This window comes from Hordeum vulgare, chromosome 5H, assembly GCF_904849725.1.
Source record: "Hordeum vulgare subsp. vulgare chromosome 5H, MorexV3_pseudomolecules_assembly, whole genome shotgun sequence".
Lineage (NCBI taxonomy): Eukaryota > Viridiplantae > Streptophyta > Magnoliopsida > Poales > Poaceae > Hordeum > Hordeum vulgare.
Window position 1 is genome coordinate 503529569 of NC_058522.1, and position 25280 is coordinate 503554848.

At 48.3% G+C, this 25280-nt stretch overlaps 2 protein-coding genes across 2 annotated transcripts; both read right to left on the bottom strand.

Annotated features, from left to right (window-relative positions):
• Nucleotides 1-1137: 1137 nt before the first annotated feature.
• On the bottom strand, nucleotides 1138-2861 carry LOC123397566. The gene is made up of 2 exons (XM_045092099.1): nucleotides 1800-2861; nucleotides 1138-1716 (listed from the first exon to the last, which is right to left on the bottom strand). The coding sequence occupies exon 1, from the start codon at nucleotides 2771-2773 to the stop codon at nucleotides 1802-1804; it is 972 nt and encodes a 323-aa protein (XP_044948034.1). The 5' UTR covers nucleotides 2774-2861; the 3' UTR covers nucleotides 1138-1716; nucleotides 1800-1801.
• A 5663-nt stretch (nucleotides 2862-8524) lies between these two features.
• Nucleotides 8525-9851, bottom strand: LOC123397567. The gene is made up of 3 exons (XM_045092100.1): nucleotides 9629-9851; nucleotides 8841-9492; nucleotides 8525-8763 (listed from the first exon to the last, which is right to left on the bottom strand). Exons 2-3 carry the CDS (start codon nucleotides 9482-9484, stop codon nucleotides 8601-8603), a joined length of 807 nt encoding a protein of 268 aa, XP_044948035.1. The 5' UTR covers nucleotides 9485-9492; nucleotides 9629-9851; the 3' UTR covers nucleotides 8525-8600.
• Nucleotides 9852-25280: the final 15429 nt, after the last annotated feature.

Below are 25280 nucleotides of genomic sequence, written 5' to 3' on the forward strand. Positions count from 1 at the left end.
CCTGCTGGCTGCAGTCCCCATCGCTACCTGATCCCGCCAGATCAAGGCACGGGCACCCTGCTGGATCCCATCCCCGTCGCTACCGCCGCCTAATCCCGCCAGATCGAGCCACCGCCCTGCTGGATCCCGTCTTTTCGCCGGATTCTCCTGTCCCGACGTGATTCTTAAATTTTTTTTCAAAATAGCAAAACAAAAAAAACTACTGCTACGTGGTGCTGCTCATGTTGCTACATGATGCTATTGGCCACCGCTGCCTCTGCTACACATGTGTTGCTTGCTGCTGCATGCTACCTTGTCGTGGCGTGTACTGCCTAGCTCCCGATTGCATGTTCTGCTCCCGCACGTCTAGCTTGCGTGCTACTGCTATTCCCTTCGCCATGATATTATTTTTTCTCTTCCGCTGCCATCATCCCTAATCTAGTGTGTGTTTTCTAGTTTTTCTATATTTTCCGCTGCGTCCACCAAATCCGTTGATATTTTGTGTTTTCTCCTGCCATGCGAGTTCACCATACCTTAGTCCGTCAGCCTTTCTCCGGTCCTGATTCTTTCTATGCAACTTTTGTGGCCTACTTGTCCTTGTTGTTTTCTATAGGATTTTCTGGACTTCTTTTGCATTGTCGATCTACGTCCATCGTGCCTTATCCGCCGAGCTTCTTTCACCGTGGACTATGATTTTCTGCACAATGCTTTATTCTCTTGATGTGCCATCTTCTTTTGACAACCCATCTTCTCTTGATACTTATCTTGTATCTTCAAGAGATGTGGTGTATACATCTGATGTGCCATCTCTTCGTTCTCTTCTTCGGCGACTCGACAAGTTTTGAAGACTCTTCATGCTACGACGACACTCTCAAGACGCGGATTTGGATTATCATTGTTTTTTAGTATTACACTTCTTCAAATGCAATGCTATTGCATAGACTTTGCTTTTGAGGGGGGGGGGTGTTAGGAATTATTAGTATTAGTCTAGGAGTCCTTATTAGTCTATTAGTATTAGTCTAGGAGTCCTTATTAGTCTATGTTTACTTTCCTTGCACCTCAAGTCATGTGTAATATATATGCCCCTTGGGCCTTCAATACAGATAAGTTGCTTTCCTAACACAAATAAGCTCAAAATTTCCCAGATTACTACACGAGACATGTAGTATTACTGAAACGTTTCTGGATCTTTTGAAAAATATCAAATTTTACACTAAAATTTGGATATGTCAAGCAAAACAGCCACATTCTGCCCATCCTTTTGTCCAAATAAGCTCAAAATTCCCAGAACTACTGGTAAGATGTGGTATTTACTTGATTTTTTTTGGGGGAAAAACAAATTTTGAACCTGCCTAGCAAAATAGCCATTATTTGCTAATCCTTTCGCCCCAATAAGCTCAAAATTTCTCATATTACTATTGGGAACTTGCTGGAATTTTGCTAGATTTTTTGAAAAATATCAACACTTTAACTAATTTAGTATTGCCAATTTAAACAACCAATATCTGCCAAAAATGTGCTCAAAATGACATGAAGTCTTCTAAGACCAATACTAGTAACATGTTTGACCATACCACAAAGTTTGATACAATTCACACACAAATACATAAAGTACTAGAGAAGCAACAACTAAAAGACCAAAACAATGATACAGTGTCGCTTCTTACTAATGCTATGGTAGAACACCTCCAAACCAAAATATAAAAATGTATGCCCAAGTGACCAGCCACAAGCCATCTGTCCAAATTAGCACAATTATTATTGATACAATATTAAGGCATCCAATGTTGACTATTAACACTAGTAAAGCTGACATATACCTTTAAGAAATCACATTAAACTCATCACGCAAATGTCCTTTACGATCCCTCATTTTCGGGAATTCTATCATGATTTGATCATCATGAATGCTTCTGAATATCTCTTTTTCGCAATAGCATACCATTAAATCATTTAGCCATTCATTTGATAGCTTAGTGTGCAAATCTCTCTTGATGGTCTTCATTGCCGAAAATATTTGCTCAACAAATGTATTTGCCACACGAAGAATCAGTGCCAACTCAAGGAGGCGATATACCAACTGGAAAGACGTGTGTTTTGTTGTTTGAACCATCAATCGAGCAAGTGTGGACACATCTCGGCATCCATTAAAGTCCTCACTTCTCCTAATGTTCTTAAGGAATCTTGGGAGGTCACCTCTTAGCAACAACCGGTCAGCTTCTGTAAAGTCTTCAGCATAAATTTCAGCAAGCCAAATAAGTTTTTCAACATTAAACTTTGAGAAGTTTTTTGTTGGATTAAGACAAGACATACAATCCAATAACTCGGTGGAAACTTCATTGAATCGATGATCCATCTCTGTGACAGTTGCATCAATGGCAACATTGAATATGCTAACCTTGTAATAGTGAAGTTGAGTCACCTTATTCTTAGATCGAACAGATTGACCCATAGCTCCAACAAGATCATCCATATTTGGCACATCAATGTCATGTGCCTCACAAAAGTTCTTGGTTTGGTTGACTAAAGACTCCCACCCATTGTCCCTCATGTCTTGCAAGCTTTCTTTCACATCCATGATCAAACGCATGGCTTCAACAACATTTTGATTCTTCCTTTCCAAAGCTTGTGATAGATGATTTGTGGTGCTCAACAAGTTTATTAAGAACAACATGATGAACTCAAGTTCAAAGCATTCCATCTTAATAAGCAAATTTGAAGCTCCACCTTGACATGTGTGTTCCCGAGGATCAACCACTACAATACCTAGCAAATCCACCACGTAATTCCACATTGTGAATATACGAAGCAAGGTTCTGAGATATGAGCCCCAACGAGTATCTCCTGGTCTTGTTATGCTATATTCTTGATGCAACCCGGTTCCGGCTGAAATCTTTTCATTCTCTATAAAATCTAACAATTCGTCTTGATGTTTAGCAAGTAATACATCTTTCCTATTGCAAGATGAACAAACCCGAGTCACATCAAGGGAAAATAGTTGAAGAAATGAGCAATAGCAGGACTACATTTGTTATGACCGGTACAACGTACCAACGGAGGAGGCCCAATGGGCAGGGTTAGTTACGGGCTTAGCCCAAGTTATCTTACCTATCTTAGAAGTCCAAGTTATATTAGAGTCCAAGTTAGAGTCCAAGTTATCTAGGGTTTACTGGAGGCTGTCCTCCTTTATAAACACATGTACTCCTTCGATATTAATCAGACAATAAACAGTATATTCTGTTGTCGTCTCCCTCAGGAGATGAGAGCCCCAAACCCTAGCCGCCTCTCTCTCTCTCTCTCTCTCTCTCTCTCACGCCGCGACGGCGCCCAACCGCCGGCGCCGGCGTCCCCAACCTCGCAGCCCGCACTTCCACCCCTACAACCTACGTCCGAGACCTGGTAGAACCCTAGCCTCTACCAATTTGGTATCAGGTAGCTTGGGTTCGATGAGTTTGTAAGACCTTCCCGCCACCTCACAGCAGCCCCCGCCGCCGCACCACTCAACGCTGCCGGCCACCTCAGGTCCGGCCGCCTCCGGTCCCGCGGCCCTAGCGGCCGAACCCGCCCCCGTCCTCTCCCCGGCGGAGATGTCCTCGGCGATCCGCGACCTCAACCTGGCGGTCTTGAACCTCCGGACTCTCCTCCAGGCTCCGTACGCAACCCCGCCACCACCGCCTCCGTCGGCGGCGCCCTTCGCGCCACCGCCCCCGGCGACTGTCGTGCCCCAGGGCCTGCCGATCACCCAGGTCCGGTGGCCGCCGTCGCCGTCCCCGCTACCGACGTGGATGGACACGCCGCCCTACACGACGGCGCCACTACAGCCGACGGTGTTGCAGCCACCCGCCCCCACCTTCGGGGGGTTCGGCGGGTACACTGATTCGTACGCCGGGAGCTCCGTGGTGCCGCAACACTCTCCTTCCGCCGCGCTGGGCCGTCACGAGGGCACCTACGCGGCCTCGCCACACGTGCAGCAGCCACCCCGCTTCACCAAGCTGGAGTTCGCCACCTACGACGGCACCGTCGACCCCGTGCACTGGCTCAATCAGTGCGACCAGTTTTTCAGGGGCAGCGGACCATGGCGTCCGACCGCACGTGGATCGCCTCCTACCACCTCCATGGCGCCGCCCAGACTTGGTACTACGCCCTCGAGCAGGACGAGGGCGGGATGCCTTCATGGGAGCGCTTTCGCGACCTGTGTCTCCTCCGGTTCGGCCCCCCCATACGTGGGAGCCGCTTGGCCGAGCTCGGTCGCCTTCCCTTCACCACCTCGGTGCAGGACTTCGCCGACCGCTTCCAGACGTTGGCCTGCCATGCGCCTGACGTCACGGCTCACTAACGCGCCGAGCTCTTCGTCGGCGGCCTTCCCGACCACATCCGCATCGACGTCGAGATGCGCGACCCCTAGGACCTGCAGACGGCCATGTATTACGCACGCGCGTACGAGCAGCGCGCCAACGCCCTGCAGCAGGCGTTCCCGAGCTGCGGCACGCGTTCCCCGACCCGCCCCGCCCTGGCGGCCGCCACCCCGACACGCCCCGCCCTGCCGGCCGCTACGGCGGCTGCCCCCGCGCCGACATGCACCTTCCGACGCTTGACGTCGGCCGAGCAGCTCGAGCGGCGCCGCAAGGGCCTGTGCTTCAACTGCGACGAGCCGTATGCGCCGGGTCATACGTGCGCCCGCCTGTTCTACTTGGAGACCGTCGACGACGCGGAGGTGGAGGCCCTCACCGCGGAGCTCGACGCCACCACACTCTCTGAGGCCGACGTCACGACCTACGGGCCGGTCGACGCGACCGCCTTCGTCGTCTCCCTTCATGCCATGGCTGGCATCAAGACGGCAAAGACGATGTTGCTTCCGTTGACGATCAACGGGGAGCGTCTAACCGCTCTCGTGGACACGGGTTCGACGCACAACTTCATGTCCGGGGACGCCATGCGTCGCCTCGCACTCCAACCGACGGGCTCGGAGAAGTTCAGCATCACCGTCGCCAACGGGGACCGCCTTGCTTGCCAGGGGGTGGCGCGGCAGGTTCCCGTCCTCATCGGCGATGAGCCGTTCTCCATCGACTGCGTCGGCATCGACCTGGGCTGCTACGACTTCATCCTCGGCATCGACTTCCTGTCCACTCTCGGCCCCATCCTGAAGGACCTCGATGTGCTGTCCCTCATCTTCTGGCGCGAGGGCGGCTGCCGCGTTCAGTGGACAGGCATCGGCGGCTCCGGCGCCGTGACTCCACAGCTCCAGTTGATGGCGTCCGCACTGGACGAGGCGCATCCCCTCCTGGCCGACCTCCTGCAGCAGCACAGCGACATCTTCGACGAGCCACAGGGCCTCCCTCCCGTGCGGCCCTGTGACCACCGCATCCACCTGCTGCCGGACACGGCACCTGTAGCCGTGAGTCCGCACCGGTACCCTCAACTGCAGAAAGACGAGCTCGAGCATCAGGTGGCGGTCATGCTCGCGCAGGGCATCATCCGGATTTCGACATCGCCGTTCTCCGCCCCGGTGCTCCTTGTGCGCAAGTCCGACGGCACATGGCGCTTCTGCATCGACTACCGCGCCCTCAACGCCCTGACGTCCAAGGACAAGTTCCCCATCCCAGTCGTGGATGAGCTCTTGGACGAGCTACACGGAGCGCGCTTCTTCACCAAGCTCGACCTTCGCTCGGGCTACCATCAGGTGCGCATGCACCCTGACGACATCGAGAAGACGGCATTCCGCACTCACCATGGCCACTTCGAGTTCCTGGTGATGCCGTTCGGCCTCTCCAACGCGCCGGCGACCTTCCAGGCCCTGATGAACGACGTGCTCAGCCCATACTTGCGCCGCTTTGTGCTTGTTTTCTTTGATGACATTCTCATCTACAGTGCATCTTGGGCGGAGCATCTACAACATGTGGCCATCATCTTCAACGAGCTTCGAGCGCATCGTCTTCACCTCAAGCGCTCGAAGTGCTCGTTCGGCACGACCTCCGTCGCGTACCTGGGGCACGTCATCTCGGCGGACGGGGTAGCGATGGACGCGGACAAGGTCGCCGCCGTCGCCGCGTGGCCGATCCCGCGGTCACCGCGAGCGCTCCGCGGCTTCTTGGGCCTCGCCGGCTACTACCGGAAGTACACCCGGGACTTCGGCCTCATCGCCGCGCCACTGACGCGTCTCCTTCAACGCGACGCCTTCTCCTGGGACCAGGAGGCGACTACGGCATTCGAGGCTCTCCAACGGGCGCTCACGACGGGACCCGTCCTCCAGATGCCGGACTTTGATATGCCCTTCATCGTGGACTACGACGCCTCTGGCATCGGCTTCGGCGCCGTCCTTCACCAGGACGAGGGACCGCTCGCCTTCTTCAGTCGCCCCTTCGCCGCTCCCCATCACAAGCTCGCGGCCTACGAGCGCGAGCTTATTGGGCTGGTTCAGGCGGTACGCCACTGGCGGCCTTATCTTTGGGGCCGGTCATTCCGTGTGCGCACGGACCACTACAACCTCAAGTTCTTGCTGGACCAGCGCCTCTCCACAGTTCTGCAACACCAGTGGATCAGCAAGCTCTTTGGCTTCGACTTCACCGTTGAGTACCGCCCCGGCCGTCTCAACACGGTCGCCGACGCCTTGTCCCGCCGCGACACTGAGGATGTCGCGGAGGACGTCGCCATGGCTGGCACTATCATGTGCATTCGCTCCGGGCCATCTTTCGCCTTCATCAACGACATTCGCCGGGCAACTTCGACGGCCGTGGACGCCCAGGGCCTGCGCCAGCGCCTTGACGCCGGCGAGTTGGACGCGCTCTGGCGCTTGGACGAGGGGCTACTCCTACATGGCCGCCGCATCTTCGTGCCCGACCATGGCGACCTGCGCCAACAGGTCCTGACCTTGGCGCACTCTGCAGGGCACGAGGGCGTGCAGAAGACTCTCCATCGTCTCCGTGCTGATTTTTACATCCCCGGTGATGGCGCGATGGTCCGCAACTGGGTGCGGTCGTGCGTGACGTGCCAGTGGAACAAGACGGAGACACTACGACCCGCGGGTCTACTGCAGCCGCTGGACGTACCCTCCCAAGTGTGGACGGATATTTCCATGGACTTCATCGAGGGCCTTCCCAAGGTGGGCGGCAAGTCCGTCATCCTCACGGTGGTTGACCGCTTCTCCAAGTACGCGCACTTCATCGCCCTGGGTCATCCATATACAGCCGCCTCCGTGGCACGGGCCTTCTTCGACGGCATCGTCCGCCTCCACGGTTTTCCTCGTCCATCGTCAGCGATCGTGATCCCGTGTTCACGGGACATGTCTGGCGGGATCTCTTTCGACTGGCGGGCGTGAAGCTCCGCATGAGCACGACATTCCACCCTCAGACAGACGGCCAATCCGAGGTGGTCAACAAGGTGATCGCCATGTACCTGCGCTGTGTTACTGGTGATCGTCCACGAGCTTGGGTGGACTGGTTGGCGTGGGCGGAGTACTGCTACAATACCTCCTATCACTCCGCCCTGCGCACCACGCCTTTCGAGGTGGTCTACGGGCGCCCACCTCCGGCGATGCTCCCTTACGAGCCTGGGACGGCTCGGTCCGAGACGGCGGGCGACTTACTCCGCACCCGCGACGACATTCTGGCTGAGGCACGCCAGCGTCTTCTCCAAGCACAGCAGCTGGCTCGGAAGTACTACGATGCTCATCATCGCGAGGTGGAGTTCGCGGTGGGCGATTGGGTGTGGCTGCGCCTCCTCCACAGGACCACGCAGTCTCTGGACCCGCGCTCCAAGCGCAAATTGGGACCTCGCTACGCTGGTCCCTTTCGTGTGCTGGAGCGTGTCGGCACACTCGCATACCGCGTGGAGCTGCCAGCTGGTTCTCGCCTCCACGATGTCTTCCATGTCGGCTTACTGAAGGCCTACCGCGGGGACCCTCCTGCAGCGACACCGGCCCTTCCTCCTACTTCGGATGGCCGCCTCCTTCCAACTTCCGCACAGGTGGCGAAGGTGCTACAGGCGCAGGAGCGTCGCGGCGTCTGGCATGTCTTGGTACAATGGACCGGCCTGCCAGAGGAGTAGCGACTTGGGAGAAGCTCGACGATTTCCGCCAGCAGTTTCCAGATGTTCAGCTCGAGGACGAGCTGTTTGAGAAGGCGGGGAGAGATGTTATGACCGGTACAACGTACCAACGGAGGAGGCCCAATGGGCAGGGTTAATTACGGGCTTAGCCCAAGTTATCTTACCTATCTTAGAAGTCCAAGTTATATTAGAGTCCAAGTTAGAGTCCAAGTTATCTAGGGTTTAGTGGAGGCTGTCCTCCTTTATAAACACATGTACCCCTTCGATATTAATCAGACAATAAATAGTATATTCTGTTGTCGTCTCCCTCAGGAGACGAGAGCCCCAAACCCTAGCCGCCTCTCTCTCTCTCTCTCTCACGCCGCGACGGCGCCCAACCGCCGGCGCCGGCGTCCCAACCTCGCAGCCCGCACTTCCACCCCTACAACCTACGTCCGAGACCTGGTAGAACCCTAGCCTCTACCAACATTGAGCAGCACTGGCGACCACCAACTGCAACTGGTGAGCAAAGCAACGGACATAAAATGAATATGGAGCTTCAACTCTAACCATTTTTTGCAAATCATTGAATTCCCCTCTCATATTTGAAGCCCCATCATAACCCTGTCCAGGTAGCCTAGAAATTTGCAAACCATGATAGTCCAACACATCAACCAAAGCTTCTTTCCAGCAGATGTACAATCAGTGAGGTGCTTAACTGCAAGAAATATTTCCTGGAGCTCCCCGTGCTCATCAAGAAATCTACATGCATCAAGAAATCAGATTAGTGAACATTATTAGTATTTTAAAAACAACACTAAAAAAATGGCATGTGTTACCTCACAATCACTGCCATTTGCTCTTTTATTGAGCAATCTCTAACCTCATCAATAAGTATCGAGAACTTCTTCTCTCCAATTTCATTCTTAATAACTTTGGTTACCTCTATTGCACAACATGCAGCAAGATCCTTTTGGATGTCCGAACAAACCATTTGTGCATCTCCTGCCCCCTTATAAAATGTCTCCTTCACATCTTCCTTCTTGTCCTTATACCAGTCCAATAACTCCCTGAAATTGCCCATGTTGATGGAAGTGGAGGATTCGTCATGCCCACGGAAAGCTTCCCCTTGTGCTATGAGATACCTCATACAATCCAATGATGCAGTTAGTCGAATTTTACCATGCTTTGCCCTTTCATAATCTTCTAATGGTATTGTATGTCCTGGATCGTGAATAAGTTGACTTGGATGAATTTCTAGTATAGGCTGCCTTGGTTGGTTCGTACTCTCATCAGATGTGGTACCATTGCTCTCCTCATTTGGGGGTTCAGCTTCAGGAGGAGGGATTGTGCTCGCAGCAATTAAGGGAAGGGGATTTGCAGTCACATTAGCAGGGGCAATTCCAGGTTCGACACCAGCAGGGGGAGGAATAACTGAACTGCTTGCATAAAAATCATGCATATTCACAGTCTTCCTCTTCATTTCCAAATCTGTAAGGAAATTGTAACTGACACTAGGTCAATTAAAATTACATGAAGTAGCAGACAAACAGTAATCAACACTAAACTATATTAAAAAAAGCAATAGAACTACAGAGTAACAGAGGCAAACAATTGGGGATTAAACCTTTGCGTCTTGGCCCTCCGACAGCGGATGCGCTGGATGCGGCGATGGGTCGCGGCCTCCTCACTACGTCACTGGGCTTGGCGGCGTGCGGCTGCGCGAGACGAACCCTATCTCCGGCCGGCCGGCGCCTCCGCTTCTGCCAGCCAACCAAAGCGCTGCAGCCAATGACTGTTGCCACTGCCGTCCGGCGCCTGCGATGCTGCGAGACTCCTGCCGGCTGCCGTCCACGCGCGCGCTGAGGAGCGCCTGCGTGCACGAGGGCGAGCCGAGAACGGGCGGAGGAGGTTGACGCTGCCTATGATAGGGGCGGCGGGGCGGCGGCGCGTTTCCTAGCTGGCCGCGAACGAGCGCTGAACTGACGAGAGGAGTGGGCGGGACCTGGACGAAGCGCGAGCTGCGTGCTGGCTCGATTCCTGGAAGTTGGGCTGAGTCATAGGTGGGCTGGGGAATGGGAAGTTGGGCTAAACCATAGCATAGTGTATGTGTACTACTCCCTCCGTTCCTAAATACTTTCTCCGTGATTAAATATAAGACCCTGTTTGAAATGTAGTTTTTATGCCACCCCTGTAATATTTTACATTCGTATTATACTTGTCTCCAATCAAATACACTCGGTAGGATGGTATTTTCAATCCGGTTGTAAAATGATCGCCACGTGTGTAAACAAGCACAATCGCGATCCGAATCCCCTCACTCGCGGAAGGAGCCGAGCCCGGATGCTGCCGCCGCTGTGCAGGCCGCCGTCGACGATGCATTGGGGAGATATCGCGTGGGATGCGGCTCCACGACGTGTCGTCCAAGTGGGTGGGCCGAGCGGACGCGTGGCGGGCCGTGGGGATGCCCCGCCGCGGGCCATGTCTGTCGCACCGTCCTTCTACGAGACCGTGTCGTCCTCGTGGAAGTCGCCCTAGCCGCTCCGCTGCGTTGTCACCGACTGCCTCTCCCGCCCGCGCTGCACACCCATGGCCCCGTCGCCGTCGTCGGGTCCGCCGCCGCTGAGGCCTCACGCACCCTCCGGGTCAGTCCTTCCTCGTCCCTTCGCTGGATCCGTCCGACACGTCGCTCGATCCAGGTTTCGAGCAAGAGGGAGGTGGGGAAAATGATGGACAATGGTCTGTAGCGAATACCGGCCTGTTAGGGGTATAAATAGGAAAATTGGTGTAAAAATTACAATCCAAAGACGGCATTCCAAGCATCAACGCAAGGCCCATCCATTTTTATTTTACAAGGGTATATTTTACCGGTGTATTGGGCCCCAAAACAACGAACCAAGCAAGTCCTAAGTCTTTTTAGAGATTTCGCTAGAAGACTACATACGGATGTATATAGACATAATTTGAAGTGTAGATTCATTCATTTTGCTTCATATGTAGTCCCCTAGTGAAATCTCAAAAGACTTATATTTAGGAACGGAGGGAGTATAAGTCCTTTTTAGAGATTCCACTATGACACTACATTCAAAACAATATGAGTGAATCTATACTCTAATGTATGTATATATACATCTGTATGTAGTTTCCTAGTGCAAACTCTAAAAAGACTTATATTTAGGTACGGAGGGAGTACTAAAAAGATAATGATGTCTCAAAAAAAACTAAAAAGATAACGACTTGCTATGTACATGTTTTCCCCTAGGCAAAAAACCCTAGGGTTTCGTTTCTCTTCCGGCGATATCCACCGGAATATTGCCTGACGCTCCCGTCCAGACCTGCGACTGAGACTGCTCCTAGACTCGGGCTGATCAAGGGGGATTCTTGGATCCTTCCTAGCCTTGGATGAAGAGTAACCAACGCAGATCGGACAGGAGAGAGGGTGATGTTGAGATCGGATCTAGGAGTGTCTATTATAAGAAACCGTTCTGGCATGTCCTTTGTCACCAAAAGATTAGGCTATCTCGTTACACTTATTGTTACTATTGCTACTTGTCATTTGTTACAATTATCTTGCTACCAAACAACTTGTTACCACTATTTCATTGCTTGCAGAAATTACCTTGCTGAAAACTGCTTGTCATTTCCTTCCGCTCCTTGTTGGGTTCAACACTCTTACTTATCGAAAGAACTACGATTGATCATCTATACTTGTGGGTCATCATGGATCCAAATCAGCCCTTCATGAAGCAACGCATAAACTAGGGTTTAACCTTCTGTCATTCTCGCAATCCATCATCTACTTGTTACTCCACAATGACTTCCCTTAGGCTCATCACATGGTGAAATATCATATAGTCGACGTTCACATGACACCACTAAGAGAAGTAACAACATAAATATCATCAAACCATCGAATGAATACCAACTTTATATGATTACTTATAACAAGACTTCTCCCATGTCCTCAGGAACAACAGTTACTACTCACACCTCATCAAAATGTTCAAGATCAGAGGTGTAATGATAATAATTAAGGCTCTGAACATAATACGTTCCACCAAGTAATCCAACAAGCATCAATTACAAGATGTAATCAACACAACTAGTAACCCACAGGTACCAATCTAAGGTTTTGAGAAAATGATTGAATACAAGAGATGAACTAGGGTTGGAGATGAGATGGTGCTGGTGCAGATGTTGATGAAGATTGGTCCTCCCATGAAGGAGGAAGTGTTGGTGATGACGAGGGCTTCGATTTCCACCTCCCAGAGGGAAGTTTCCCCGAGAGAATCTCTCTCGGAGAGCAAAAGGGCCTCTGCACAGGTTTCTGCCTCGAGGCAGCGACGCTTCATCCCGAAAGGTTGCTTATGATTTTTCTAGTTCAAAACACACCATATAGGAGAAGAGGGATATCACAGGTCCAGCTGGGGGCCCACGAGGCATCAGGGCACGGTCGGGGGTGGTCGCGCCATGTTCTCTTGGGGCCAACAGGTTGCCCCTCTAGAATATTTTGGCCCGATAATTCTTAAATATTTCAGAAAAAATCTCCGTGAAATTTTAGGTCCTTTGGAGCATGTTGATTTTTCTGTCTTTTTCTCGGTTTCCCTGTCCAGAATTCCAGTTTCCAGATATTCCCCTCTTTGTGATGTACCTTGCATATTCAGAGAGAAAGGACATAAGAATTGTATGATAATAGGGAATAATGGATAAGAATAACACAAATATCAATGATAATTCATGATGCAAAATGGACGTATCAAGTATGTGTAACAGTTACTTTGGCAGTTCGGATTGTACGGTTAGACGTCATGAGTTCACTGAAAATAAAGACCATTCTTTACGGTCCTATTGCAGTCATATAGGTTGCATAAAATTTTTCCGCTCTTCGACACCAAAACAAACTAGTTTGGTACATCTTTCCCTTGGATGCGCTCGGCTAATTGACCGGGGGCTCGACCTTAAAACTTGCCCAAGCATCATTTAAGCACTATTTTATCTTATGTAATCGGCGTCTCTCATATTAGACTATATGAACCGGTGCCGTATTATGTCTTGGGTCAATAGTTGGGTTGCTCGGCTCCTGTGTTTACCCTCTTATGTTCCGCATGTTCGGCTAGGAGGGTAAAGGGATAACCACTCTGATTGTACTTCTAACTCACGTGGTTAAGTACCTCGGTGGAGAAAGCCGAAAACTGATTGTCAGAATAAGCGAGAACTGGTCGGCGATCTGGTGACAAGTGTTAAACTAAAAATTGATGGAGGTTACGTCGTGTTATATGAAGGGTTTGTATTCACACAAACCAACTGATAATGATTTCATCCTCAGCATACCCGAACATCACAAGACACTAGGGGGCAGTCACTAGCCCCTGCAGTCAATCTCTTATGGCTAAGTGAAAGCGCTAAAGCCGTTGTTGGAAATATGCCCTAGAGGCAATAATAAATTGGTTATTATTATATTTCCTTGTTCATAATAATCGTTTATTATACATGCTAGAATTGAATTGGTTTAAAACTCTAATACATGTGTGGATACATAGACAACACACTATCCCTAGTGAGCCTCTAGTTGACTAGCTCGTTGATCAAAGATGGTCAAGGTTTCCTAGCCATGGGCAAGTGTTGTCACTTGATAATAGGATCACATCATTAGGAGAATGATGTGATGGAAAAGAACCAAACTATGAACGTAACATATGATCGTGTCAGTTTATTGCTACTGTTTTCTGCATGTCAATGTATCTGTTCCTATGACCATGAGATCATGCAACTCCCGGACAGCGGAAGATTACCTTGTGTGTATCAAACATCGCAACGTAACTAGGTGACTATAATGGTGCTTTACAGGTATCTCCGAAGGTGTCTGTTGGGTTGGCGTGAATCAAGACTCGGATTTGTCACTCCGTATGACGGAGAGGTATCCCGGGGCCCACTCGGTAATACAACATCACAACAAGCCTTGCAAGCAATGTGACTAAGAAGTTAGTCACGGGATCTTGTATTACGGAACGAGTAAAGAGACTTGCCAGTAACGAGATTGAACTAGGTATAGAGATACTGATGATCGAATTTCGGGCAAGTAACATACCGAAGGATAAAGGGAACAACATACGGGATTAACTAAATCCTTGACATAGAGGTTTGCTACGGCAACAAAAGTCCTTCCTTGGCGCTAGGAATTCTTCTTGTTACTTCTCTGGTTTGCGTCGGTTTTTCCCTTAAAGAGGAAAGGGTGATGCAGCACAGGAGCAGTAAGTATTTCCCTTAGTTTGAGAACCAAGGTATCGATCCATAAGGAGGGTCTCGTCAAGTCCAGAGTACCTGCACAATCACAATCAAGCTTGCACCCAACGGTTCAACGGGGTTGTAAATCCCTTCAAGATTGTTTGCAAAGTGAGATCTGAAGGCGGAAAGTGCAACGAAGTAAAAAGTGTAAGGCTGAAAATATGGTGTGGAGTAGACCCGGGGGCCATAGTGTTCACTAGAGGCTTCTCTCAAAATAGCAAATATCACGGTGGGTGAACAAATTACTATCAAGCAATTCATAGAACCGCGCAAAGTCATGACGATATCTAAGGCAATGATCATACATATAGGCATCACGTCCGAGACAAGTGTTGGGGAACGTCGCATGGGAAACAAAAAAATTCCTACGCGCACGAAGACCTATCATGGTGATGTCCATCTACGAGAGGGGATGAGTGATCTACGTACCCTTGTAGATCGTACAGCAGAAGCATTAGTGAACGCGGTTGATGTAGTGGAACGTCCTCACGTCCCTCGATCCGCCCCGCGAACAATCCCGCGATCAGTTCCACGATCTAGTACCGAACGGACGGCACCTCCGCGTTCAGCACACGTACAGCTCGACGATGATCTCGACCTTCTTGATCCAGCAAGAGAGACGGAGAGGTAGAAGAGTTCTCCGGTAGCATGACAGCGCTCCGGAGGTTGGTGATGACCTTGTCTCAGCAGGGCTCCGCCCGAGCTCCGCAGAAACGCGATCTAGAGGAAAAACCGTGGAGGTATGTGGTCGGGCTGCCGTGGAAAAGTCGTCTCAAATCAGCCCTAAAACCTTCGTATATATAGGTGGGAGGGAGGGGACCTTGCCTTGGGGCTCAAGGAGCCCCAAGGGGGTCGGCCGAGCCAAGGGGGGAAGGCTCCCCCCCCAAACCGAGTTGGACTTGGTTTGGTGGGTGGGAGTCCTTCCCTTCCTTCCCACCTCCCTTTTTTTTTCTCTTTGATTTTCCTTTGTATGGCGCATAGAGCCCTTTTGGGCTGTCCCACCAGCCCACTAAGGGCTGGTGTGCCACCCTCAAGGCCTATGGGCTTCCCCGGGGTGGGTTGCCCCCCCCCCCCCCCGGTGAACTTCCGGAACCCATTCGTCATTCCCGGTACATTCCCGGTAACTCCAAAAACCTTCCGGTAATCAAATGAGGTCATCCTATATATCAATCTTCGTTTCCGGACCATTCCGGAAACCCTCGTGACGTCCGTGATCTCATCCGGGACTCCGAACAACATTCGGTAACCAACCATATAACTCAAATACGCATGAAACAACGTCGAACCTTAAGTGTGCAGACCCTGCGGGTTCGAGAACTATGTAGACATGACCCGAGAGACTCCTCGGTCAATATCCAACAGCGGGACCTGGATGCCCATATTGGATCCTACATATTCTACGAAGATCTTATCGTTTGAACCTCAGTGCCAAGGATTCATATAATCCCGTATGTCATTCCCTTTGTCCTTCGGTATGTTAGCCCGAGATTCGATCGTCACTATCCGCATACCTATTTCAATCTCGTTTACCGGCAAGTCTCTTTACTCGTTCCGTAATACAAGATCCCGCAACTTACACTAAGTCACATTGCTTGCAAGGCTTGTGTGTGATGTTGTATTACCGAGTGGGCCCCGAGATACCTCTCCGTCACACGGAGTGACAAATCCCAGTCTTGATCCATACTAACTCAACTAACACCTTCGGAGATACTTGTAGAGCATCTTTATAGTCACCCAGTTACGTTGCGACATTTGATACACACAAAGTATTCCTCCGGTGTCAGTGAGTTATATGATCTCATGGTCATAGGAATAAATACTTGACACGCAGAAAACAGTAGCAACAAAATGACACGATCAACATGCTACGTCTATTAGTTTGGGTCTAGTCCATCACGTGATTCTCCTAATGACGTGATCCAGTTATCAAGCAACAACGTCTTGTTCATAATCAGAAGACACTGACTATCTTTGATCAACTCGCTAGCCAACTAGAGGCTTGCTAGGGACGGTGTTTTGTCTATGTATCCACACATGTAAATGAGTCTTCATTCAATACAATTATAGCATGGATAAAAAACGATTATCTTGATACAAGAATTATAATAACAACTATATGTATTATTGCCTCTAGGGCATAATTCCAACAACAAGTAGACCGATACTTTCTGCATCTACTACTATTACTCCACACATCGACCGCTATCTAGCATGCATCTAGTGTATTGAGTTCATGACGAACAGAGTAACGCCTTAAGCAAGATGACATGATGTAGAGGGATAATCTCAAACCAATGATGAAAACCCCATCTTTTTACCCTTGATGGCAACAACACGATGCGTGCCTCGCTACCCCTTCTGTCACTGGGTGAGGTCACCGCACGGTATGATCCCAAAACCGGGCACTTCTCCCATTGCAAGAATCATAGATCTAGTTGGCCAGAGAAAACCCACAACTCGAAGATAATTACAAGGATATGAAATCATGCATAAGAGAGACCAGAAGAAACTCAAATAAGATTCATAGATAATCTGATCATAAATCCACAATTCATCGGAAATCGACAAACACACTGCAAAAGAAGATTACATCGGATAGATCTCCATGAAGATCATGGAGAACTTTGTATTGAAGATCCAAGAGGGAGAAGAAGCCATCTAGCTACTAGCTATGGACCCGTAGGTCTATGGTGAACTACTCACGCATCATCGGAGAGGGCATGGTGTTGATGGAGAAGCCCTCCGTATCCGAATCCCCCTCCGGCAGGGCACCAGAACGTGCCCCAGATGGGATCTTGCGGAGACAGAAGCTTGCAGCGGAGGAAAAGTACTTTCGATGATCTCCTGATCTTTTTTGGGATTTTTAGGGAATATATAGGCGCAACCCCTAGGTCAGAGGGCGCTCAGGGGGCCCACAAGCATGTGGGCCACGACCTACCCTCCTGGCCACGGAGTGGGGGCTTGTGGGGCCCCTGAGGCTCCCCTGCCTTGGCTCCCAAGCTTCCCGATCTTCTTCCGTTACGAAAAAAATCTTTTCGGAGATTTTCTTCCGTTTGGACTTTGTTTCAAAAGGGGTCAAAAACATGGAAAAAGCAGGAACTGGCACTTGGCACTGAGTTAATAAGTTAGTCCCAGAAAATATATAAAAGGCATGCAAAACATCCAAAATTTGACAAGATAACAGCATGAAACCATAAAAAATTATAGATACGTTGAAGACGTATCAAGCATCCCCAAGCTTAACTCTTGCTCGTCCTCGAGTAGGGAAGTGATAAAGAATGAATATTTGATGTGGAATGCTACCTAGCATAGTTGTCCTTTGCAACTTCTTTCACGTGACATGAATGTTCAGATCGGTAAGATTCAAAACAATAGTTTGCTATTGACATGAAAACAGTAATACTTCAAGCAAACTAGCAAGGTAATCATGAACTTTCAAAATAACAAGGCCAAGGAAAGTCATCCCTACAAAATCATATGGTCTGGCTATGCTCCATCATCCTCACACAACTAATGTAAATCATGCACAACCCCGGAATTGGCCAAGTAATTGTTTTCGCACTCTTACTTTCTCAAACTTTTTATAACTATCACGCAATACATGAGCGTGAGCCATGGATATAGCACTATAGGTGGAATAGAGTGTGGTGGTGGTTGTGAGACAAAAAAGGAGGAGATGGTCACATTGACTCGGCGTATCAAAAGGCTATGGAGATGCCCATTAATAGATATCAATGTGAATGAGTAGGGATTGCCATAGAAGAGAGGCACTAGAGTTATAAGTATGTGAAAGCTCAAAAGGAAAACTAGTGGGTGTGCATCCAACTTGCTTGCTCACGAAGACCTAGGGCAATTTTGAGGAAGCCCATCATTGGAATATACAAGCCAACTTATATAATGAAGGTTCCCACTAGCATATGGTACTGAAAAAGCAAGAAGCTCTCAATCATGAAGAACATGGTGCTATTATGAAGCACAAGTGTGGATAAATATAATAGCATTGTCCCTTCTCTCTTTTTCTCTTTTTTTTATTTGGGCTATTAGGCCTCTCTTTTTTCTTTTCTCTTTTTTTTTTGGCTCTTTGACCTCTTTTTTTTATTTCCTCACGTGGGACAATGCTCTAATAATGATGATCATCGCACTTTTATTTACTCACAGCTCAAAACTCACAATGATGACTCTATAGGAAATGCCTCCGGCAGTGTACCGGGATGTGCAACGATCTAGCATGGCGTATGACGTTGAAACATCTCGCTAGCTATCTTACGATCATGCAAAGGCAATATGAGAGTGACGGCACAAGTCATGAGACGGAACGGTGGGAGTTGCATGGCAATATATCTCGGAATGGCTATGAAAATGAAATAGTAGGTAGGTATGGTGTGTGTTTTGAGGAAGGCATATGGTGGGTTTGTGCACCGGCGAGAATTGCGTGGTACTAGAGTGGTTAGCAATGGTGGAAGGTGAAAGTGCATCTATACCATGGACTCACATTAGTCATGAAGAACTCACATACTTGTTGCGAAAGTTTTTATTAGTAATCGAAACAAAGTGCTAAACGCATACTCCTAGGGGAAGGGTTGGTAGGTGTTAACCATCGCACGATCCCGACCTCAACACAAAGGATGACAATCAATAGATCAATTATGCTCCGACTTCCTAACTTAGCGGTTCACCATATGTGCATGCTACGGGAATCACTAACTTCAACACAAGTATTTCTAGATTCACAACACCCTACTAACATAGCTTTTAATATTACCAAATCCATGTCTCAAAACTAATGGAGAGGAATCAAAACTTCTCTTTCTACTCAATGCACATGCATATGAAGGTTTTTGCATCCTATTTGGGTACCTATCACATTTGGGACTACTTTCATAGCATAAGCCAACTACCAAATCACGCACCGCCTTGCTCTAAAGATATAAGTGAAGCACAAAGAGCAAAAGTATCTAGCTCAAAAGATATAAGTGAAGCACTATGAGCATTCTAGCAAAATCATGATGAGTGCATGTCTCTCTCTCTCTCAAAAAGGTGTGCAGCAAGGATGATTGTGACACAACAAAAGGAAAAGACTCCTAAGATACAAGACGCTCCAAGCAAAACACATATCATGTGGTGAATAAAAATATAGCTCCAAGTAATGTTACCGATGGATTGAAGACGAAAGAGGGGATGCCTTCCCAGGGCATACCCAAGCTTAGGATTTTTGGTGTCCTTGAATTTGGCTTGGGATGCCTTGGGTATCCCCAAGATTTAGCTCTTTCCACTTCTTATCTCTTTGTCCATGAGAACATCACCCAAAACTTGAAAACTTCACAACACAAAACTTAAACAGAAACTCGTGATAACATTAGCACAAGAAAACAAACTACCACCTCTTTTGGTACTGTAGCAAACTTGAATTCTATCTATATTGGTGTTGGGATACTGTATTCTCACTTTTCCATGGCTAGTACCCCCCGATACTAACCATAGTTTCATCAAAACAAGCAACCAACTCAACAAAAACAGAATCTGTCAAAAACGGACCAGTCTATAGCAATCTGTATACTTCGTATACTTCTCGCACCTAAAAAATTCTGAAAAGTTACGACTGCCTGGGAAAAACGCATATAAACCAGCAGAAAAAAGAATCAACTCAAAATATCTTTCTGAATAAAAATGAAAAATCATATGGTGAGCGAAAAGTTTCTGTCTTTTTCCAGCAGGATCAAACAACCCTCACCAAGACTAGTCATAAAGGTTTTGCTTGGCTCAAACATAAAAAGAAACACAAAAAACACAATCACAACAGAATTATGATGGTGTGGATGCAACAAAAAAGAAAGAAAAAGATAAATTCATTGGGTTGCCTCCCAACAAGCGCTATTGTTTAACGCCCTTAGTTAGGCATTGATAATTCAATGATGCTCACACAAAAGACAAGAATTGAAGCACAACGAGAGCATCATAAAGCATGTGAAAATAACATCTAAGTCTAAAATACTTCCTATGCATAGGCATTTTATAGGAAAACAGATTGTCAACACAACCAACATTTACCATATGCAAGGAAGAAGAAAGAGACAATAGCAATCTCAACATAACGAGAGGTGATTTAGTGATATGAAAGTTTCTACCACCATATTTTCCTCTCTCATAATAATTACATGTGGGATCATATTCGAATTCAACAATGTAACTATCACATAGGATATTCTTTTCATGATCCACATGCATGCAAAGTTGACGCTCTTCAAAAATAGTGGGATTATCATCAACTAAAGTCATGACTTCTCCAAACCCACTTTCAATAATATTGCAAATATCATATACATCATGAGGCTTAATTTTTGTTTTCAAGATCGTAAGAAAAATCATCGCCCCACTCATGATCATTGCAACAAGTATTGTACATAGCAAAACTAGCATCCCCAAGCTTAGGGTTTTGCATATTCTTAGCATGATTGTCACTAATATAATTTATAGTGAAACCATTGCAATCATGCTTTTCATCCAAGGAGCCCTCGTGAATCACTTCATTAATTTCTTCCTCACAATTTTAAGATTCACGCATCTCAAGAAAAACTCCGTAACGATAGTCAAGTGCACTCAACTCACTAGCAATTGGATCAACATAATTGGATCTCTTAAAGAGATTAGCAAGTGGATGAGGATCCATATCACTAGATTTTCAGCAAGCGAAGATGCAAGCATATTGAAGGCACATGGCACACAAGCGAACAGAAAGCAAGCAAGAGAAAAGGGCAAAAAAGGCAAACGAAAAAAGGCAAATAAGTGAAGTGGGGGAGAGGAAAACGAGAGGCAACTGGCAAACAAAGTAAATGCAAGAGATGTGTTTGCGACACCTACTTGGATGAGCTCTTGACTTGATCCTCCCCGGCAACGGCGCCAGAAATCCTTCTGCTACGGCAACAAAAGTCCTTCCTTGGCGCTAGGAATTATTCTTGTTACTTCTCTGGTTTACGTCGGTTTTTCCCTTGAAGAGGAAGGGGTGATGCAGCACAGGAGCAGTAAGTATTTCCCTCAGTTTGAGAACCAAGGTATCGATCCAGAAGGAGGGTCTCGTCAAGTCCAGAGTACCTGCGCAAACACAAACAAGCTTGCACCCAACGCTTCAAAGGGGTTGTCAATCCCTTCAAGATTGTTTGCAAAGTGAGATCTGAAGGCGGAAAGTGCAACGAAGTAAAAAGTGTAAGGCTGAAAATATGGTGTGGAGTAAACCCGGGGGCCATAATGTTCACTAGAGGCTTCTCTCAAAATAGCAAATATCATGGTGGGTGAACAAATTACTGTCGAGCAATTGATAGAACCACACAAAGTCATGACGATATCTAAGGCAATGATCATACATATAGGCATCACGTCCGAGACAAGTAGACTGATACTTTCTGCATCTACTAATATTACTCCACACATCGACCGCTATCCAACATGCATCTAGTGTATTGAGTTCATAACGAACAGAGTAACGCCTTAAGCAAGATGACATGATGTAGAGGGATAATCTCAAACCAATGATGAAAACCCCATCTTTTTACCCTTGATGGCAACAACATGATGTGTGCCTCGCTACCCCTTCTGTCACTGGGTGAGGTCGCCGCACGGTATGAACCCAAAACCAAGCACTTCTCCCATTGCAAGAATCATAGATCTAGTTGGCCAGACAAAAGCCACAACTCGAAGAGAATTACAAGGATATGAAATCATGCATAAGAGAGATCAGAAGAAACTCAAATAAGATTCATAGATGATCTGATCATAAATCCACAATTCAACGGATCTCGACAAACACACCGCAAAAGAAGATTACATCGGATAGATCTCCATGAAGATCATGGAGAACTTTGTATGGAAGATCCAAGAGAGAGAAGAAGCCATCTAGCTACTAGCTATGGACCCGTAGGTCTATGGTGAACTACTCACGCATCATCGGAGAGGTCATGGTGTTGATGAACAAGCCTTCCGTATCCGAATCCCCCTCCGGCAGGGCACCAGAACGTGCCCCAGATGGGATCTTGCGGAGAGAGAAGCTTGCGGCGGCGGAAAAGTACTTTCGATGATCTCCTGATTTTTTTGGGATTTTTTGGGAATATATTGGCGCAACCCCTAGGTCAGAGGGAGCTCAGGGGGGCCACAAGCCTGTGGGCCGCGGCCTACCCCCCTGGCCGCGGGGTGGGGGCTTGTGGGGCCCCTGAGGCTGCCCTGCCTTGGCTCCCAAGCTTCCCGATCTTCTTCCGTTACGAAAAAAATCTTTTCGGGGATTTTCTTCCGTTTGGACTATGTTTCAAAATCTCCTTTGAAAGGGGTCAAAAACAAGGAAAAAAAAGGAACTGACACTTGGCAATGAGTTAATAAGTTAGTCCCAGAAAATATATAAAAGGCGTGCAAAACATCCAAAGTTTGACAAGATAATAGCATGAAACCATCAAAAATTATAGATACGTTGGAGACGTATCAAGGTTCAACCGATAAAGATCTTCGTAGAATATGTAGGAGCCGATATGGGCATCCACATCCCGCTATTCGTTATTGACCGGAGAATGTCTCAGGTCATGTCTACATAGTTCTCGAACCCGCGGGGTCTGCACACTTAAGGTTTGGTGACGTTTCGGTATTATTGAGTTGTGTGTGTTGGTGACCAAAGGTTGTTTGGAGTCCCGAATGAGATCCTGGACATCACAAGGAGCTCCGAATAGTCCGGAGTTAAAGATTGATATATAGGAAGTCCCGTTTTGGTTTCCGGAAAGGTTTCGGGCATTTCCGACAGTGTGCCGGGAGTGACGAATGGGTTCCGGTGGACCATCGGTAGGGGGCCACCCACTCCGGGGGGCGCACATGGGCCTTAGAGGTGGTGCACCAGCCCCTAGTGGGCTGGACAAACCAGCCACTAAGGGCCCATGCAAAAAGGATAAAGGAAAAAGGCAAAAAGGGCCAAATTAGGAAGGGGTCCTAATAGGATTCCACCTCCCTTGTGGGACGTGGATTCCTCTCTTGTTTGGTTCGGCCAAACCTCCTTGGATTAGGGGCCAAGGCTGCCTCCTCTCCCCTTCCTCCTATACATATTGAGGGATTTTGAGGGCAGACCCTAACCCTAATTGCCATGTGTTGCCCTCTTCTTCCTCTAGATCTGTTCTCCTCTAGATCTGTTCGGTATAGCTTAGCGAAGCTCTGCCGGATCAGCTCCACCACCGCCGCCAGCACGCCATGCTAGAGAACTCATCTACCTCTCTGCACCTTTTGCTGGATCAAGAAGGCGGTGACCGTCATCAAGCTGTACGTGTGCTGAACGCGGAGGTGTCGTCCATTCGGCACTAGATGAGGATGGACCGTGATGGGATCGCAGGACGGTTCATGATGAGATCGCGGGACGGATTGTGATTTGGATAGAGAAGATGTTCCACTACATCAACCGTGTTATATACGCCTCCTCTTAGCGATCTACAAGGGTATGTAGATTCAATCTCTCCTCTTGTCGATGATCATCACCATGGATAGGTATTGCGTGTGTGTAGGAAATTTTTTGTTTCCCATGCAACGTTCCCCAACAACAGCATAGTCTGATTGCCTTGTTCCCTTACACACTACCACCTCTGGGCGCCGAGACATCGGCTAAGGGTCATAGTGCGGAGGTCAAAACACCCCTTGTAGCATCTACAAGGGAGCTGAAACCAACGACTGGTAACTTTCAGATTAAAACGGCCACGCATGAGTCAAAATAAACAAAACAAAGTGTGATATACCATGAAGAGCAACAACTTCATAAAAACACAAGAGTTTAACCGTCATATGATACATGATAGTATGCTCACTCATAAATTACACCCTTTGGACACGGGGCCTCTATTGCCCGAGCACGATCTATTACGATGGGGAAGTATTGCTTGGGGCGCCTATGCTCCTTCCCGGTAGGCCGGGGTCCGGTGGCCATCTCGGTCGGCTTAATCTTCATCCAGTGCACCATGGTCTTTGCAAAGGCCATTTGAGCCCCCTCGATGCATACGGAGCGCTTCAGGATGCCAATCCAGGGCGCGGCGTCGCACAACTTCTGCATCAAGCCAAAGCAGTTGCTCGGCAATGTGTCCAAAGGCTATAGCATGACGTAGAGGTCCTTCATTGCCGTCTCCGCCATCCGATGCAACTCCATCAGCTGCTTCATCTGATCAGTAAAGAGGAGAGGGTGCTCGAGGGCTTGAAATTGCGCCTGAAACAACCTCAACTCGTCATCCCCCTCCCGGGATGAAAAGCAACTTGCCGCGTTTGTCGCACTCCTCGGAAGATCCTCAAAATCTCCTGAGGAATGCCACACTTGTGTGAGCAATGTGAATTAGTTACCACCGAAGACACATTGCAATAAGTAGGGCTTACCATCCGCAATAAGCTTGGCTTGACAAAGATCCTTTTGGTGGACGTGCGCCTCCACCCGTGCTTCTTGGATCACCAACGTCAATGAGGTCAGCTCAGAGGCCCGATCCTTACTCTTTTGCTCAAGGGCCTCTCATTTAGTGAGAGCATCCTTGAGCTCCTATTGTACCTCGGCCACCCTGGCCTCATGCTTTCACTAACGGCCTTTACCGACGTCAGTTGTTAGAGCATATTTCTCCATGCGTGGTTTTGGAAATTAATGACAATCCCTATGGAATAATGGTGGCCTTAAGTTATATTCAAAGGATTTGTCCATAGACACTTCTTGAAGTCCATGTGTTGGTTTGAAGGAGTTTATATGATGACCAAGGTGGCATTCAAGGTTTTATCCAAAGACTGGTCATAAAGAAACAAGGTTGATCAAGACTAAGAGAAAGAGTAAATCAAGTTTATCAACACATAAAGCATACAAGATGTGTCGAGAGGGATCAAGTGATCCCATGGTACGTTAATCATTGTCCATTATGCTTTGTGTACTAACCCATGTCTTCGTGAGAGTTCTATGTGGGGTTAGGTGTGTTTCCATGGGCTTGAGTCAAGAGGAAGATCTCATACAATCCATG